We start from the raw sequence: 18,965 nt of genomic DNA, 5'->3' as shown, positions 1-18,965 counted from the left end.
TTCATCTCTCATCTTTTCTCTAAGTGTCTAAGCTTACGTTCTTATTTAGCACAACACCTTGAACTTTTTGGAGAAGAGTTATCATAGAAACATCCAGTGAAAGAATGAACTCTTATGGCAGACGTTTTATAATTTATTTTTGATTTTTTGTTTTGTTTTGTTTTGGATCATAGCTTGGAAACCTGTTCTGCTGACTCTGTGTGTATTAGTAAGCATCAGCCAGGACTCAAGGAATCCTATTTCTACTGTCACAGCTGTAAGGTATTCACTCCTCCCTATATTTTTGCCTGACATCCTTCCTGCAGCATCTGACTAACTCGTTTGAGGGAAGACTGTCTTACTCAGCTCTATTCGTTATTCTTTTTCCAGGCTGGGCTAATAATGAAAAAAAAAAAAAAGTCCCCAAACACCCTGTATGGTAATTAGGTACAATGTGCCACCACCATATATGGGGCCCGGAGTTTTAGAACTTCCCCAGGCGCAAAGGACTCATGAATGATTGTGGATCATAATCGGGGATTTCTATTTATGTCATTCCAAGAGAGGTGTGTTTCCCAGGCTCTAAATCTGACCTTTCTCTTGCTCGCTGAGTGCTTACTGAAGGACTTTGAAAGTTACTCATTGGCCTTTGTACTACCTGGTTACGTTAGTGCCATGATAAATTAATTCAAGGACTGCTTGAACCACTGACCATAGCAAGTATTCTCATAAACAAGGCATTTGAGCTCTGGTGGCAAATCAGAGAGCAGAGACAAGCACTGGAGGGTGCCTTCAGCATCCACCCAGGAACCCACCACTGTGTCGCTCAGTCCTGGAGCGCGTTCTCTGGGAAAGTCAGCAGCAAGAGAAATAAGCTGCTCCCAGCAATGTTTTCCTTGTCTTTACAGAGATCTGCAGATATTGGCCGTGCCTTTGTCCAGAAGAAGGTCTCTGGGTTATTAGAAGGGGAACAAGCATGGGGGAAATAGAAACAGAATGGCAGAGCCTAGCCTTAAAAAACAATGAATGAGATGCTTCTGTGGCTCTGTGCTCCCTCTTGTGGTGATATGGTGCTATTGCTTTCTAACTACGGGAGAACCTCTAAGGCAGAAATCACCAACCTGTTTAACCTGAGGACATACATAGCTTGGACATAACAATCCAGTAAGGCAAGGGACAGGGGATCTATTGCATTTGGAAACATTTCTCAGAGAGTCAAGCAATTCCACTGTTAAAAGCTGTAAATAGGTGCGCCTGGGTGGCTCAGTCATTAAGCATCTGCCTTCGGCTCAGGTCATGATCCCAGGGTGCTGGGATCGAGCCCCACATTGGGCTCCCTGCTCCGCGGGAAGCCTGCTTCTCCCTCTCCCACTCCCCCTGCTTGTGTTCCCTCTCTCGCTGTGTCTCTCTCTGTCAAATAAATAAATAAAATCTTTTTTTAAAAAAAAAAGTTGTAAATAAGCATGTCAATCTGCTGTTTCCACCAAGAGATGGTTTCACACTTTTCCCACCAAATGTTGGGCGAGTATAGAGGAGTTTAGGATCTGAGGGGGAAAGAAGGCACCAGATTTTCACCCTTATGTTTCAGCTGAGAATCAATAATAGACATTTTCACAACAAAGAATAAAATTGTACGTCCTGAATTCATATAAACATTCCAATGCCATTTTATATATGTGACATGATATAAGAGATATAATAATATGCAGTGATACTGGAATTATTTTATTTATGGGTTTTTTTCCCCTCTATGATATATACCCCCCCTCTGCAGCACAGAGAGGAGTGGAAAAACAGCACACTTTAATTGGGAAATTCCTTTTTGGAAAACCTGAACAGGATGGGCAGCTGTCCAAGAAAATGTGCCAGGAGTAGATTTTGTTTTTTTAGGAAAATGAGCTGGCAGCAGATGTTAAAGTGCGTGCCTTGCTTTAGGATCGTTCACAATCGGGCCAGGTACATTCACTGTGTTGCTCATTAGTCTTTAGTACATTGGTATGTGGTGTTACATCAAAACAAGATGGAGTCTTTTCAGGCACAGATCCTATTAAGGGCATTCTGTAACTGGCCTGGCTGCTTGGGCATTGTCAAGATAGCTGTAGACATTTGTCTCCCCCTGGCGTGGAAGACAACCTCCATGGTTTCTATGATCCTCCTCTCTTGGTCTTCATACCTTTGTGTAATCTTCTCCCTTTGAGTGTGGGCTGGACTTACTGACCTGCTTCCAGGGCACTGAATGCCACAGAAGTAATGGGATGCTGCTTCCAAGATGAGGTTACAGAAAGACTATGATTTGCCCAAACTTGGAAGCAACCAAGATGTCCTTCAGTAGGTGAATGGTTAAATAGACAGTGGTACATCCAACAATGGAATAGTATGCAACACTAAAAGTGAGCTATCAAGCCAGGAAAGGACATGGAGGAAACTTAAATGCATGTCACTAAGTGAAAGAAGGCAATCTGGGAAGTCTACATACTGCATGACTTCTACTAGAGGACACCCTGGAAAAGACAAGACAGCAGAGTCTGTAAAAAATCAGTGGTTGCCAGGAGGTAGGGAGAGGGAGGGATGAATAAGCAGAGCAGAGGATCTTTAAGACAGTGAAATTATTTTGTATGATCCTACAGTGCCATTATACATTGGTCAAAACCAGTAAGATGTATAAAACCAAGAGTTGACATCTAAAGTAAACCAGGGACTTTGGCTGATAATGACGTGTCAAGGTAGGCTCATCAGTTGTAACAACGTACCACGCTGGTGGGGGATGTCGACAGTGTGGGAAGTTGTGTGTGGATGGAGGTAGAGGGTCTAGGAAGACTCTCTGTCCTTTATGCTCACTGTTGCTGGAACCCTAAAACTGCTCTAAAAGGCTTCTCATTTTTAAAGAGATATGGCTTTATTTATTTATATGTTATTTATTTATTTTTAAATACATCTGGCTTCTATCTTGGGAGTCTTCTCTTGCTCTGTCATTTGCTCACTCTGAGGGAAGCCAGCTGCCGTTGGGGATGGCCGCCCATGCTGCAGAGAACTCATGTCTCCACCCAATAGCCAGCAAAGTCCACCGATGGCCGTAGGGGTGAGCTCACAGTGGATCCCTCCCCACAGGAGCCTTGAGATGACCACAGCCACAGTGGCCACCTCGATGAGAGACATTTTGAGAGACTCTGAGCTTGAGTTACCCAACTATACCATGCCCAGAATTCTAAACCACAAACACCGAGATAGATGAATGTTTGTGATTCTAAAGGTTTTATAGTAATTTGTTATGTAGGGTAGACAACTATGCCTTTTAAACTACCTCGCACAGGCAAATGTCCAAGAGATTCTTTAATACTGAGAAGTAGAAGAGAGGATGCATAGTTCATACCAGGAATGCCAGGCACAGTTAAACATAAATATATCCAGCTGTCTGCAAGTATAAAGTTAGAATCACTGCGTTGTTCTAGAGTAAAACATCAATCCCTTCTCATAAAATAAAAATAATTTTCGATGGCACTTATGATTTACTAGACACTTAAATGGTATCTCTCAGGAGGAGATTAGGGTAGTTAAATAATTTAGATAGATAGAAGGAGAGGAGATGGGAGGAAAAGTCAAGTGTCACTTTCAAGTGATCAGTCTTTCCAGAACCTTCCCTTGAATCTTCTATATCCTCCAGTAATCCGTGACAAAGTCAGGCCTTCCCCACAGTCCACGATTATAGTGGGATAATTGATACATACTTTTCTCAGTAACCGATAGAACAAACAGGCAAAATGTCAGTAAGGATAAACAAGACTTGAATAACATGATCTGCAAACTTGACCCTGAGCCCCAAACTGCAAAATACACATTCTTAAGTACACATAGAATCTTCACTAAAATTGACCACATGGTGGGTCCTAAAGCCAACCTCAGTGTATCTAAAAGGATTGAAATCAGAGTAAGTCCTCTGATAATAATGCATTAAGCTCAAAATCAACAACAAAACGATTACGAGGAAATTTCCTTATGTTGGATATTAAGAGATACCTGTAAATAACACCTATATCAAGAAAGAAATGATAATAAAATTAGAAAACATTTAAAACTGGAAAACCTGAAAGTTTTCTTTGAGGAGTGTGTGGTAGGTGGAAGAGAAACAAGGCCATGGATTCTAATGATGAACCACAGGGACTAAGCAAGACAGAAAGAAGACAAGAAGAGGCTGTAGGCATTGAGAGAGGCATGGGAGTCATGCACTGGAGGGGGTCATGATGATAGGGAAGAATTTCACAGTGGGGTCACTTGAGCTGAAAACGTAGCATGTTTGGACATATTTTTCAGAAGTGGTAAGAGGCGATAAACATGTCCAGGATGTGACCGTGGGAGAAAATGCCAGCAGTGGATTGGATAGAAAAAAAATCTCTGGAGGTGAGAGGATGAATAACGAGGAGGCACTGGACAGATGGTGCACACGTTCCTGAGGACTCCAAGCGGAATTAGGGAGTCGAGGTGAACAGGAAGGCAGCCGAAATACGCTGTGTGATGAATGCAGGGTTGTGAACGGGAAGCCGGAAGATGGAAAGCAATGAGGAGCTATGAAAGTGGGCGGTAAACCCCCAGGGGCTCAAGTGTCAAAAGAGCAGGTGTACAAGATAAGCCAGGTTTACTCCCAGAGCACATTTCATCAGGTTCGTTCTATAAAGAAAGACAGAAATGGCAGCAACTCCCCATATACTGAAAATGGTCTTCAACCTTTATATGATGCCCTGGATTAACGGCTGCTTCCCCCTGGGAGAAACCAGCGAAGGTCCTAGTCCTCGCAATGCAGCCTCACTTAGCATGCCTCTTCTTGGTATTCTCGGCTTCCCCATGCAATGATTTGTTCACCGCGCAGTACACACGCTTGCTTGCGGTTTCTCTAAGGGAGATACGCATCTTGGAATTCAGGTGTGGCTAAAACAGGCTTCGCAAGCCACACAAATGCTGTGATTTCTTTAGCATGACGTTATCTGCTTGCAACTGAGTGGGTTTTAAGCTGCAACACATGGGATTGTATGGAGCTTCGATTGTTTATAAATGTTATTCACTTGTATAATAACACAGGCACATTTTCATGTTAAAAACAGGTCAAGCCGAAGTCTCCTTGATCATCGGCATGGTGCCCAACCCACGGTGAGAACTGACGAATTATCTGCTGTTGTGTTCCTTCTGGGCTTTTCTCTGCGCATTTATAGACTTATAATGTAGTTTGCACATCAGATCATTTCACTTTCCTGCTTTTCAAGGGTTTCCCATTATACTTCGAATAAAATCTATACTCCCAACCGTGGCTTACAAGACTAGACACAATCTGGTCCTTGTCTATCTCTGACCTCCTCACTGTTCCAGGAGGTGCGAAAGTGTTTTCCCCCGTAGGGCTCTGTATGTGCTATTTCTTCTGTTCTGAAACCTCTGTCCCAATCCTTGTCTGACAGGTTCTTCTCACTGTTCAAGATACAGCTCCAAACTCACCTATTCACAAGCTTTTCCTAGGTATACACTCTCTAAATTAGTACCTCCCTCCTGTCTCTGCTTCAAATCTCTTCCGAATCCCATTACCTTGTTTGAGCAACAGGGCTATACCCGGGGGGGGGGGGGGGGGGTGTCGCAAATCGTGCTGGCTAAGTTATTGACCGTTTTTGTGCTTTTAGGTTCCTCATCTGAAAACAAGGATAATGACAGTTTCTCCTTTATAGATTGTTATGAGACCATACGAGCTAATATTTATAAAACACCAAGAAAGTGCCTAGAACATAGTGGACTCTGATAAATCGCTCAATTTTTTCCTTAGCACTTGCAATCGCTTGGAATCATTCCTTTATTTGTATGTTTATCATCTCTCTTCTCTAGAATGGAAGATAGGTAATTCCAGGGACTTTGTTTGGTTCTTAGCACCAAGAACAATGCCTGACTCATAGTGCACAAGTATTAATAAATAAAAGTGGAATGTATGAATATTCAAATCTTGACTCCAGCATAGGGTTGTGTGTGCACAAGAGACATGTTTAAAACAGAAAACATGGTCTTCCTTTTAATCCATGCTTTTAACTTTTTTTTTAAAGATTTTATTTATTTATTTGACAGAGAGAGAGAGAGCGCGCGCGCGCACAAACGGGGAGTGGCAGGCGGAGGGAGAGGGAGAAGCAGGCTCCCCGCTGAGCAGGGAGCCCGACCTGGGGCTCGATCCCAGGACCCTGGGATCATGACCTGAGCCGAAGGCAGACGCTTAACGACTGAGCCACCCAGGTGCCCGCCCCCCTGCACCATGCTTTTAACTTTTATAGGCTGGCTACCACTAGGGGTTTCCCCATAGCTTATGCATCTTACCCTAGAATGGCTATTACTCCTCCAAGACTGCAGAGTAAGACTGAGCCAACTGCTGTTCACTCATGTGTCTGACTCTTCCAGAAGAGCACAGGATACATAAGGTCAGGGTAATAGCAACCACACTCCCATGATATTTATAAAAATACCGCCAGCAGTTATCACAGGCAAAAATAACATTTCCAGATCCCAGCACAGTTCCAGACCTGTACTGCAGTTGCCAGCACATTGATTTAGGATTATCTGGGGAATGGAGAAAAGAGAAAAGCTTCTTGTCTGACCTGTCAGCTTACCGGTCACACTGGGCAGGTTAGCAGGGTCTGTGAGCCCGAACGCAATGGGTGAGATCTGTAAAGAGGTTAGCTGCGCTTGCACAGACCTGGCTCTCTTCAGCTGCTTTGTAGCCCGCTGTCACCGAGATGGTGCTTTCGAGGTCCAGGAAAGGCATGCTCCCAGAACCCTGCCTCCTCCAAAAGAAGCATAAACCTTTCTTTCCTGAAAATATCTTCTTACTGCATTGAGTCTAACCTGGGTCATCTATCCAAGGCTGAGAAACAAGCTAAAGGAGAAAACAATTAACAAAAAATCCATTTGATTTCTTTTTTTTTTTAAAGATTATTTATTTATTTGACAGAGAGAGACACAGCGAGAGCAGGAACACAAGCAGAGGGAGTGGGAGAGGGAGAAGCAGGCTTCCCGCGGAGCAGGGAGCCCGATGCGGGGCTTGATCCCAGGACCCTGGGATCATGACCTGAGCCGAAGGCAGACGCTTAACGACTGAGCCACCCAGGCGCCCCAATCCATTTGATTTCTACCTACGAAGCTGAGCTTGAGAAAAAGCCAGGTCTGAAGGGTTCCATTCCCGCTACTAGCGATGGGTCTGAAGTTCACGCAAAGGACAGTTGCTCTAAGGTCCCCCCAGAGAGCTCCTCGTGACGCAGAAAAGAAATGTCTGTCTCCATCCAGGACTTGATTCTGACTTAGGCAGTCTGAGTTCCTGGAAAGGCTGTGTTGATTCCCAAATGGATCTCTTCTTTTATTAAACTCAGCTGCTGTGGTCTCTGCGCTAAATCAACCTGCACCCCTACCATCTCAAACCAGCCATGGGGAATACTGACATTTTCATCACTCCTTGTCATCTTTTAGTTCCAGGTGACGATTCTTATCTTTTGCCACACCGGGCCCCAGTATATTTGGGGTTCAGTGTGGACCTCTCCCTATTTCACAACCTGAGCTCTGCCCAGTGCAGGGTTACAAGAGGTATGCCCACAGGAAAAAACAAAAGAAAGCAGATTATGAAAAAGCACAGTTTGTCCTAATGCCCAATGCCAGGCAGCCTGGGGTGACCACTCCGTGGCTCAGGTGGTTGTGGAGACCAAGCTGCCATACTGGGAAAGAAAGGACAGGAAGGAGATGGCCGAGCCTCTGGACAGCTGAGAAGCAGTCTTGCCTGGCTTGCTGATCCATGTGCTAGATGAGAGGAAGCAGAAGAAAACCCTCTGTGTGGGTGCAGGAGGTGAAAGAGACATGGGGCTTGGTTACCGCCTTTAGAACCTGGTATCGTCACCCAGTAGTAAGTGTGGTTCAATGTAGGTCTCCTTGGCCATTCAGTCAGGTTAGCCAGTCCTCCTTCTTTGGGGGAGACATATTAAGTGGGGCCCATATGAAAGAGGGCCTAGATATGTCCTCTTGTTCATTGTTGTTAAAGGTATTCTCCAATAGGTTGGGGCACCTGGGTGGCTCAGTCGGTTAAGCGTCTGCCTTCGGCTCAGGTCATGATCCCAGGGTCCTGGGATTGAGTCCCGCATTGGGCTCCTGGCTCAGCGGGGAGCCTCCTTCCCCCTCTGCTGCTCCCCCTGCTTGTGCTCTCTCTCTGATAAATAAATAAATAAATAAATAAATAAATAAATAAATAAATAAAATCTTAAAAAAAAAAAAGGCATTCTCCAATAGGAAGTGGCTTCTGTCTGGCAGCAAAAAGAATCCCCTTTCTCTGCCCTGTTATATCCCTCTGTGCCCTGCCCACTCTCCATATACCAGTAGAACTAAGCCATAAAGCTCACTCAGTGTCTCCCTTAGAAGAGTAACCCCTTAGAAAAGAGATAGCCGTAAGGTGGGAGCAAAGAGGACAAACTTAGGAGGAGTTCTGACTGGCAGGAAAGATGAAGAAGAATTCTCACTGGGAAGAGGATGGAAAAAGAGGAGGAAGGTAGCTGATAGGGGGTGGGCTTAGCATGGGTTCTTCAGGGACCCAGCCCCCCTGTTCCCTTCCCCAGCCTGAGCTTGAAGAAATGAGGCTATGAAAAGGATAATTCTGAGTCTGAGAAGTCACTGCCAATGCACGGACCTTGAATCAGCAGAAGGTAACCACCTGTGGCAGAATGGTAATGGCCATGGCCTTGGCTTATGGGATGGGGGAGCCGAAGGTCCTACTCCTGTCTCTTTTGGCTCCTGGCTGGCATGGAAGAGATATAGACATATATATTTTTAGTTTGTTTTAAAATTCTATTTGAATCATTTTTTATTTGCCTATATATGTTTGTAAATCTAGACTTATATAGAAGTTGCTAAAATAGTTCAGAGTGAGAAAGAACATCCAGCAGATTCTAGGAATATCTAAGCCTATATCAGTAGCTACACGGAAAGCAGAGGGCAATATGGCTTTAAGGTCCACCCCTGCCTCCGCCAAACCTTTCCTCTATGTCAAGGTGACATTTAGGCAAGAAGGAGGAGGGAGAAATCTTGAAAGAGCGCATTTCCCCCAAACAGACCGAGTTACCTTTAACTGGCAAGTTTAAATGTCCTTTTTTGCCTCCCCTCCCACAAGAATGAGGACTTGAGAGCAAGGTAAGATGCCTAGAGAATAATCTACACTTAACGTAGCAGCGCTCTTGCAGAGTATTAAGTTACACACCTCACTCTACTTCCAAGACTTATGTCCTAAATCTGCACCACCTCCCATATTCAGGACATATTTATTTGGGGACTCACTGCACCAAGCACTAGTATTTACTCAAGCCCCATGCCCGTTGGCCCTGGTCTGGGACAGGTGAGCCCCAGTGTGAGTCTTGGACTTGGACATGTTGGAATGGCTCCCCAGCAATGGCTGAGAAACCTTTCCTTCTCGCTCCTGTTGCAAGCTTTAAGTTGAAAGCACTTCATCCTCCGTTACAACTGGGTTGATTTTGCACTTGCATTTCTAAGAGTAGGAACCACGAACCTAGCCTTTCTTTTTTGCCTTGTACTTCTTTTTTTTTTTTTTTTTTAAACAGAAGAACACGGTTATTGGATTAAACGAGAAAGAATTCCAACACAAGATAGAAACAGATGTTCAGCCATTGGGATCTGGGCCCTGAAGCCACGGGAAGCTTGGTGAAGGGGCCAATGCACCTCTCTTTAGGCCCCCTTGTGGGCTGGGGTTTAAGGCGTTTGGGCTGTGCTCAGTTGTCCTAATTCCATCTTTCGCGGGTAGGGAGCAGGGACGTGGAGACCAGTATTTGCTGAGTTGTCAAATAGGCTCACTCTTGAACGGAGGATTCCCATTCGGTTGAGCCCCAGGCTCACTTTCACTCAAAATGCCTGCGGACAAAGGCCAGGCCTTCCTGGTGACCAACGAGCAAAGAAGTTTGCGGTTGGTCAGGTCGGAGGACAGCGCGGAGGAGCCTCTGGGGATAGCAGAAGGTGGGGTGGCAGCAGTGCCCGTGGGGGACTCAAGTGAGCTCCGCCTCCAGGCATAATTTTGCCCAGTAGGTTTTTGCTCGCCTTGTTTACTTCTGATCGATCCTCAATAATAGGGCAGAGTGAACTTTCCACGATGTTAATGTGTAGCCTGGAGTAATCTTGCTTAAAACCATTTGAAGCACTCAATTCAAACATCTAAACGTGATCTGGGGGCGCCTGGGTGGCTCAGTCATTAAGCGTCTGCCTTCGGCTCAGGTCATGATCCCAGGGTCCTGGGATCGAGCCCCGCATCGGGCTTCCTGCTCGGCGGGAGGCCTGCCTCTCCCTCTCCCACTCCCCCTGCTTGTGTTCCCTCTCTCGCTGTGTCTCTCTCTGTCAAATAAATAAATAAAATCTTTAAAAAAAATAAAAAAAAATAAAAAATAAAATAAAATAAACGTGATCTGACTGGCTGGTTATTTCTGCGGCTTTACCACCCCCCCTAACTCCTACCCCTCAGCCCCATCTAGCTTGTGTTTGCATTGCCTGTAATGTTCTTTATTTGCAGAGCTTGCTTCTTAAGGTGCTCTGTGTGTCATCTCCTTTGGACATTTTCCTTTGTCCCCAGCAGGGTTAGGTACCCTTTATTTTGGCACTATTGATGTGATGTTTTGGGTGTGGGGTCCGGGAGTGAACTCCCATGAAAGATTTCTTGAGATGTTTCAGTGCAAAAATGTGGTTTTATTAAAGCACTGGTGTGGTGCCAAAGTGGGGTGTCTCTTGGTCGGATGGGGCCCCCCAAATGTGGGGCGACGATCTGGTGGAGGTCAGTGGTGCGGCCGTGAAAGTATTCACCTGAGGCAGAACAAGGCAATAGAAGTTTATTGAACACACTTCAAGGAGCGGCTGTCTCCAAGGAGGTAGTGGGTGGGGGCTGTTTTTAGAGGGGGAAGATTGTGGACATTGCTGCTATAAACATCGGGGTGTCCACAATAGCCAAACTATGGAAAGAGCCAAGATGTCCATCGACAGATGAATGGATAAAGAAGATGTGGTATATATATATACAATGGAATATTATGCAGCCATCAAAAGGAATGAAATCTTGCCATTTGCAATGACGTGGATGGAACTGGAGGGTATTACGCTGAGTGAAATAAGTCAATCAGAGAAAGGCATGTATCATATGACCTCACTGATATGAGGAATTCTTTTTTTTTAATTTATTTTATTTATTTGACAGAGAGAGACAAAGTGAGAGAAGGAACACAAGCAGGGGCAGTGGGAGAGGGAGAAGCAGGCTTCCCGCTGAGCAGGGAGCCCGATGCGGGGCTCGATCCCCAAACCCTGGGATCATGACCTGAGCCAAAGGCAGACGCTCAATGACTGAGCCACCCAGGCGCCCTGATATGAGGAATTCTTAATCTCAGGAAACAAACTGAGGGTTGTTGAAGTGGTGGGGGGTGGGAGAGATGGGGTGGCTGGGTGATGGACGTTGGGGAGGGTATGTGCTATGGTGAGTGCTGTGAATTGTGTAAGACTGATGAATCACAGACCTGTACCTCTGAAAAAATAATACAATATATGTTAAAAAAAAAGAAGATAGTAGGAAGGGAAAAATGAAGGGAGGGAAAGTGGAGGGGGAGACGAACCATGAGAGACTATGGACTCTGAGAAACAAACTGAGGGTCTAGAGGGGAGGGAGGTGTGGAGATGGGTTAGCCTGGTGATGGGTATTAAAGAGGGCATGTATTGAATGGAGCACTGGGTGTTATATGCAAACAGTGAATCATGGAACACTACATCAAAAACTAATGATGTAATGTATGGTGATTAACATAATATAATAAAATTTTTAAAAAAAGGGGGAAGGTGAGAAGGTTTGGCAACATATGAAATCTTCCCTTTTTTGGGAACCGTGTCTAGTTGTAAGTAGCCCATTGGTTAGTTAGCACCTATGGGTATTTTGAGATGGGTCTCCTGAGGGGCCTGGCTCTATTCAGCCAGGTGGTTGCTATGGCCCTTTCTGAATTCCATTGCTCAAGCCCGTTGGCCCAAAAGTGGCCTCTACAATGGGGACAGGACCCATGGACAGAAAGAGCTGCACTGGGATTGTGAGGAGTGACTGATTATATACCTTTTAGTTAGTGGGGGTTAGGGATAGTGTAAGTCTCTGAGGAATTTGGAAGCAAGGCTTCCAGGACCTTGAGGGGGCTAGCTGTTGTTAAGATAAGGTTCGTAAGACCCTTCAGATGTATATGAGTGGGCAAGATGTTGGAAGGATGATTGCTAACATATATTTTGGGGGTGGGGGTATAGATAAAGGAAGTTTCCAAAGGGATTTTTATATGTTAAAGAAGACTTACAGGATTCTGGAGGTTGGGCTAATGTCAAGCTAAGGTTGCTTTTTGCCTCTAGCCAAGTATTTTTATTTTTGTATTTATATTTTTATTTTTTAAATTTAAATTCTAGTTAGTTGACATACAGTTTAATATTGGTTTCAGGAGTAGAGTTCAGTGGCTCATCATTTACACACAACACTCAGTGCTCTTCCTAACAAGTGCCCTCCTTAATACCCATGTCCCATCTGGCCCATCCCCCACCCACCTCCCACCATCTACCCTCAGTTTGTTCTCTATCGTTAAGAGTCTCTCATGATTTGTTTCCCTCTCTCTCTCTCCCCCTCACAAATGTTCATCCATTTTGTTACATTTCATGAGTGAAATCGTACCGTATTTGTCTTTCTCTGACTTATTTCACTTAGCATAATACACTCTATCTCCGTTTACATTATTGCAAATGGCAAGATTTCATTCTTTTTGATGGCTGAGTCCTATTCCATTGTGTGTGTGTGTGTGTGTGTGTGTATATATATATATATATATATATATATATATATCACACACCTTCTTTATCCATTTAACAGTAGATGGGCATTTGGGCTTCCATAGTTTGGCTATTGTTGATAATGCTGCTATAAACATCAGGGTGCATATACTCCTTCCAATGTGTATTTTTGTATCCTTTGGGTAAATACCCCGCAGTGCAATTGCCTCTAGCCAAGTACTAACACTAAGGCAGTTGAGTTTCTTGAGCAAGGTCATTCTGCCTGCCTCCAGTATTTGTCAATGGGCTGCAAGTTGTAAGGAGATTTAATTTTTTTAAAAAAATTTTTATTTATTTATTTGACAGAGAGAGACACAGCGAGAGCAGGAGCACAAGCAGGGGGAGCGGGAGAGGGAGAAGCAGGTTTCCCGCTGAGCAGGGAGCCCGATGCGGGGCTCGATCCCAGACGCTTAATGACTGAGCCACCCAGGCGCCCGGGAGATTTAATTTTTCTACATTTCTTTTCCCTTTTTTCTCCACATCACTATTAGCAGACCTGTGCAGATTTATCATGGTTTAATCATGATGCACTGTTATGAAAGGTTTACCTTTAATAACTTTGAATAGCTCTGGAGGAACTTATTCATCTGGAAACTTGTGCCTACTACCCATAGATGCTTAATAAATGTTAAATGAATGAATTACAACATATGACCTTTCTCAATATTCAGAAGCAAAGATCATTTAGAAGCACTTGTTAAAAGCTTTTTTTTTCCTTTGGGCCCCAGAGATTCTACTTTGGGAGATCAGGGTGAGGGTTCAGGACTCTCTGTTTTTGACAGTTCTTGGATGATTTTCATGCACGAGATTCATGGATTACATTCTAAGACATCTTTACCCATTGGTAAAGGGTGCCTTTTTTCCTTTGGGGTTTATGTCTGAAAGCTATTTGAGGATAAGGGCTGCCTCCTATTTCTCTAGGCTAGCGTCTAAGTCCAGAAAACACTTGTTGAATGAATGACAAAATGATGGGAGAATGGATGTACGCTTGGGGCCGTGTCAGCCATTTACCACACAGGTCCTAGAGGATCCCATTACTTCTAACAGCGAAAGTGGCCCTTTGAAGTCAAACCTCTTGAGGAGGCTCTCCTAGCCCCTGGAAGCACCCTGGACTACATTTCCCAGAGTTCCAAGGGATTCCTGCGCAGGCGCACATGGAAGATTGCGGCGTCCTTTTCCTTCCCTGAAACTCGCAGGTCACTCCCATCCCCTCACCTCCAATCACCCTTTCCTCCGTGTCTCGCAGTGCGAGCTGCAGCTGTCCGGCTTGTGTGTGTGTCTGTCGCAGCAGGCTGGACTCATGGCCTCGCCCCTGCGATTCGACGGGCGGGTGGTCCTGGTCACCGGCGCGGGGGGAGGTGAGCACGCGAAGGCCGGAGGGCGGACGCCGGCCTAGCTCTTGCGCCCGGAGCCCCCCTTCTCGTCCCGGGATACGCGCGCAGCCGCAGCTGCAGACCCAGCGGCGGGGCTGCGGGCAGCGTGGGGCGGCGAGGAGAGGCGGCCTGGAGAACCAGCCAGTGGTCCGGTGGGCAGGGTGGGAGGACGGGTAACGGCAGTGTTCGAGGCGCCCACTCTGCCGAGGAGGGAGAGGGGGGCCTGGCCAGCGTTGAGTCACATAGTCCCGTGCAGCTCCCCGAGGCCCCGGGTCCTGCAAGAGAGAGGCCGGGCCGGGCTGTGGTTGGCGGGACTCGATAAAAGTTCTCACTGATGCTCGATCGCCTCTCTTCTTGCCTGTCTTAGGCCTCTGCCAAGGAGACTAGACCTCAGAGACCCGTGCGCGGCGGGAATCACCCCCAGAGGAGTAGGGGTGTCAGCCCCTTGCCTTTGAAAAGTCAGCCGTGCAGCGTTTCTCTTCCTCTTTCGGATGGTTTTAAGTTCTTGAGAGGTTCTTCTTTAGAGAGGGGATCTGATAAGAGCCTTCTCCTTGGAGTTTGTATGCTTATCAAGCCAAGCACTGTACTGGACTGACTGGAGTCTTGGTGCGAGTTGTAAATTCAAAATGCCTCCGGGAGTCAGGCAGGTGCTAGGGTGGGGTAGGGACAGTAGGAACTGGGGAGCAGACATATTTCTGAAGTGCGCCAGATCTTCTAGGTTTCAGGAGAAACAAAATGGAGATTTGTTATGTGAAATAACCCTATTCTTGAAGGAGAAAAAAAAATGAAAACCGCTCATCCCCATGGTGATGCTCTACAGTGCGATTTTTCGCTATTTCCCACCAGCAGGTGATCTCTCTAACCCCCAAGTGTTGGGATCTTGACCTTCCTTGCCTTTGATTCCCACTGGTGGTACCTTATATCTAGAATAGACCTAAAGTGTAATTAATTTAAATTGTGTATTAAAAGTCACAACAGTGGAATTCTGTTAATCCATTTGTAGCTACATCTGCATTGATAGAATGGATTCTAATGCCACCTTTCAGAAGGTGCTTTTAGTATTAATTGGTGGCCAAGAATTTTATACTCATAGCTATAGTCATCCTAAAATGATCATATGTTTTTGGAAAACTTTTTTTGTTTTGTTTTTTAAAGTAGGCTCCATGCCCAGCATGGAGCCCAACGCGGAGCTTGAACTGATGACCCTGAAACTGAGACCTGAGCTGAGATCAAGAGTTGGTTGCGTAACCAACTGAGCCATCCAGGTGCCCCTGGAAAACATTTTGTTTACACTTTACTTTTGATGGAAATAATTAAATGATGCACTCGGTGTTTTAAGCCTGTTTAAACAGTGAGTGATTGACAGTATGAAATACATTTTGCACCATGACCCAGGACACCCATACACCATTCATGACATGATACATAGTAAATGAAGTGCACTCTAAAATTTTCTATTTCATTAAGTAAATGCACATTGCAATGTACTAAATTGATTTTATGAATCATTAATGAGCTGTGAGTAGACAATTATGGACTTAGGACCTCCTGTTTATAGAGCCCTGCAGACTTTCCTTTGCCTGGATTATGGTACGGTAGCTTAGCTCTTGTCGATCTGAGGGAGAAATATAATTTTGTAGTGAAGTTGAGACTGTCCTAGGTCATCATTGAGGAAGGGAGACAGAGGTCAAGTTGCAGTCCTATAAGGGAGACTGTTGTCCTTGAGGCCTTGGGTTTCTCATTTAGAGATTCATACCCATAGAACTGAGGCAGTGATGAACGTCCCAGGAGGGTGTCCGTGCATGCCTGCTGGGCCTGTGTCTGAGAATTAGTCTGACTCCAACCCACTCCTATTCTACAGATAAAGAGAAATATATCGGCGCCTGGGTGGCTCCGTCGGTTAAGGTCTGCTTTTGGCTCAGGTCATGATCCCAGGGTCCTGGGATCAAGTCCCGCGTCGGACTCCCTGCTCAGTGGGGAGCCTGCTTCTCCCTCTCCCTCTGCTTGCCGCTCCCCCTGCTTGTGCTCTGTCTCTCAAATCAATAAATAAAATCTTTTAAAAAAACAGAAATCTATCTGCCCTATTTAGATGCTGTTGTTTAGCTTGAAATATAGATTAGTTTAATGGGAGACCTGGAAGGAGAGTTATAGAATTGTCCAGACAATTCTCTGCTCATCAAGCCAAGCACTGTACTTCGACTGGAGTATTTTGCCGTGATTGGTGGTATTACAGGGGAATAACAGGGTATAATAGCCATTTATTGATTGACTAAAGTGGTTGTGGGGGATGTAACTTGAGAGTGGAGGATTTGGGCCATGGAAGAAGGAAGGAAGTCCAGCCATTTTGGATTTCAGATGGTTCTGAGACAGCAGATGTTGGATCTGGAGCTAGTGAGAGTGTGTGAGTAGCTGGAGATTCTGAAGTCACAGGGGAGATGTTGAAGTCATTTGAATTCCTTCAGTTGGTAAAGCTGGAAAGGGAAATAGTCTAGGAAGCTATTTTCAGGGGCTTTGTTGTTAACTTTAGAGTGTAAACCACCTAACCCTGAATGAGCAGTCTGAGTTAAGAATCAATTGAGATTTGACAGTGCTAAAGAAATTAAGGTCAAATAAAAGAGAGAGAGAAATGGAGGAGGAAGGGTGATTGGCAATGGATTTAGGTGTGGGTGAGAATTAGGAGAATTAAGAAGGTGTGGGAGGGCGCCTAGTTGGCTCAGATGGTTAAGCATCTGCCTTCGGCTCAGGTCATGATCCCAGGGTCCTGGGACCGAGTTCCGCATTGGGCTTCCTGCTCAGCGGGGAGCCTGCTTCTCCCTCTGCCTCTCTTTCTCTCTCTCTCTCTGTCTCTCATGAATAAATAAATAAAATAAAATCTTAAAAAAAAAAGGTGTGGGAGAATTAAGAGATTATGACAAAATGGAGGCTCTTGGATTTAATTTTTTGTGCGTTTGACTCTAAAGCTGTGCTGGGTGTTGTGGGAAAGGCAAAAGAGTGACATATTCAATCTCACCCATCAAGGACCTTCTAGTTTAATTAGGGAGGCGGACTAATGGACATAAAGTATTTAAATAATGTTTATTTAAACACAATATTAAAACATGCAAGGACCCTTCCTAATCTGCTAATGAATTAGTGGTGTTGGAGGGAAAAGAAAAGAGACTGTCACTTTTTATTTGCAGATTTATGTATAGTTTATATGGGCCTTGATGATAAAGGAACATCACTGACATTATCTTTTGAGAGAACTATATAACTTGATTTTAAGTTGAGACAATTCTCTGATTAAATTAGGTCACTTTCTCTACCGGAGACCCACCCCATTCCTTTCATCTGATGATTTTCTACTGTGTTACCATTAATTTTGCATTCTGGGATTTCTGGTCATAAGCGTTTGATTTCCTTAAAAACACAATGTTTAGAACACGTGCTTCAGCCTTGATCTGATAAGATATGAGAAGACTTGAGTTATTTGTATTGGCTAAAGACTTTTTTTTTTTTTAATTTATTTGTCAGAGAGAGAGAGAGAGAGAGCACAAGCAAGGAGAGACAGAGGCAGAGGGAGAAGCAGACTCCCCGCTGAGCAGGGAGCCCGATGCGGGGCTCCATCCTAGGACCCTGGGATCATGACCCGCAGAAGGCAGACACTTAACAGACAGCCACCAAGGCATCGGCTAAAGTCTCTCTTATCCATTCAAAGTGAATTAACTTCTAAAATAAATTATTTGGTGATATCTTTCAGTTTTGGATAACTTTATATTTCGGGTTCTTTTTAGAAGAGTCTGATACTTTAGTGATCTCAGTTTGTTATTTGTATGCTTTATCAATTTAAATTAAATTTAAACTACTAATTAAATTTATCAGGTAATTTAAATTAAAAAAATGTATTCATGTTAAAGCGATTTAAATAATATAAAGGGCGCCTGGGTGGCTCAGTCGTTAAGCGTCTGCCTTCGGCTCAGGTCATGATCCTAGGGTCCTGGGATCGAGTCTCACATCAGGCTCCCTCCTCGAGGGGAAGCCTGCTTCTCCCTCTCCCACTCCCGCTGCTTGTGTTCCTGCTCTTGCTGTCTCTGTCTCTATCAAATAAATAAATAAAATCTTAAAAAAAAATTAAAAAAAAAATACAAAAGTAAGCCTTCCACTCTTGGTTGCTAGTCACACAGTTCTGTTCCCCAGAGGTAGCCTCTTAATTGCTAGTTTCTTATATATTCTTCCTGAGATATTCTATGCTTCTAAAACCTATATAAGTATATGTATATATTTTGGATAACAAATTTGCACCTTGTACCTTTGAGTCAGAACTAAATATTTTTTGTATTTGGTAACTGTGTAGGCAAGGTTCAGTACAGGATATAGAAATCAGTAGATATTTGAAGCAGGAAAGGATTTAGTACATGTATTTGGGGGGTGCCTGGCTGGCTCAGTTGGTAGAGCATGTGACTCATAATCTCAGGGTCGTGAGCTCAAGCCCCATGTTGGGCATGGAGCCTACTTAAAAAAATAAAATTAAAAATTAAAAAATAGATAAACCACCACAGGCAGTTGGGTCTTTCCACTTCGTCTTGCAGTGACTTCTGGAATAGTTGGAACTGGTTCAGTAGGGGACCTCGTCCCTCGGAGGCAGCTGTTGGAACTGCTGCAGCCCAAACAGCCCCTGGATACCAAGGGTCTAGAGAGGGAAGCTGCTAGCTGGAGCTAGATCAAGAGGGAGCTCGATCAAGAAGTTGGCACTACACA

At 44.7% G+C, this 18,965-nt stretch overlaps 1 protein-coding gene and 1 non-coding gene across 2 annotated transcripts in view; both read left to right on the top strand.

The window, feature by feature from the left end:
- Window positions 1-14,010: 14,010 nt before the first annotated feature.
- HSD17B4 (hydroxysteroid 17-beta dehydrogenase 4) overlaps window positions 14,011-18,965 on the top strand; it is a 90,021-nt gene continuing 85,066 nt past the window's right edge. Inside the window, exon 1 of the mRNA XM_032425135.1 lies at window positions 14,011-14,213. Within this exon, the coding sequence (XP_032281026.1) occupies window positions 14,156-14,213 (58 nt within the window). The 5' untranslated portion in view covers window positions 14,011-14,155. The remainder of the gene's footprint in view (window positions 14,214-18,965) is intronic.
- TRNAM-CAU lies at window positions 18,638-18,710 on the top strand. Its single transcript has one exon. It is a non-coding gene; the product is annotated as a tRNA-Met (tRNA).

This window comes from Phoca vitulina, unplaced genomic scaffold (genome assembly GCF_004348235.1).
Source record: "Phoca vitulina isolate PV1807 unplaced genomic scaffold, GSC_HSeal_1.0 scaffold32, whole genome shotgun sequence".
NCBI lineage: Eukaryota > Metazoa > Chordata > Mammalia > Carnivora > Phocidae > Phoca > Phoca vitulina.
The sequence above is the reverse complement of the archived record's forward strand: the minus strand, read 5'-3'. Positions and strand labels throughout refer to the sequence as shown.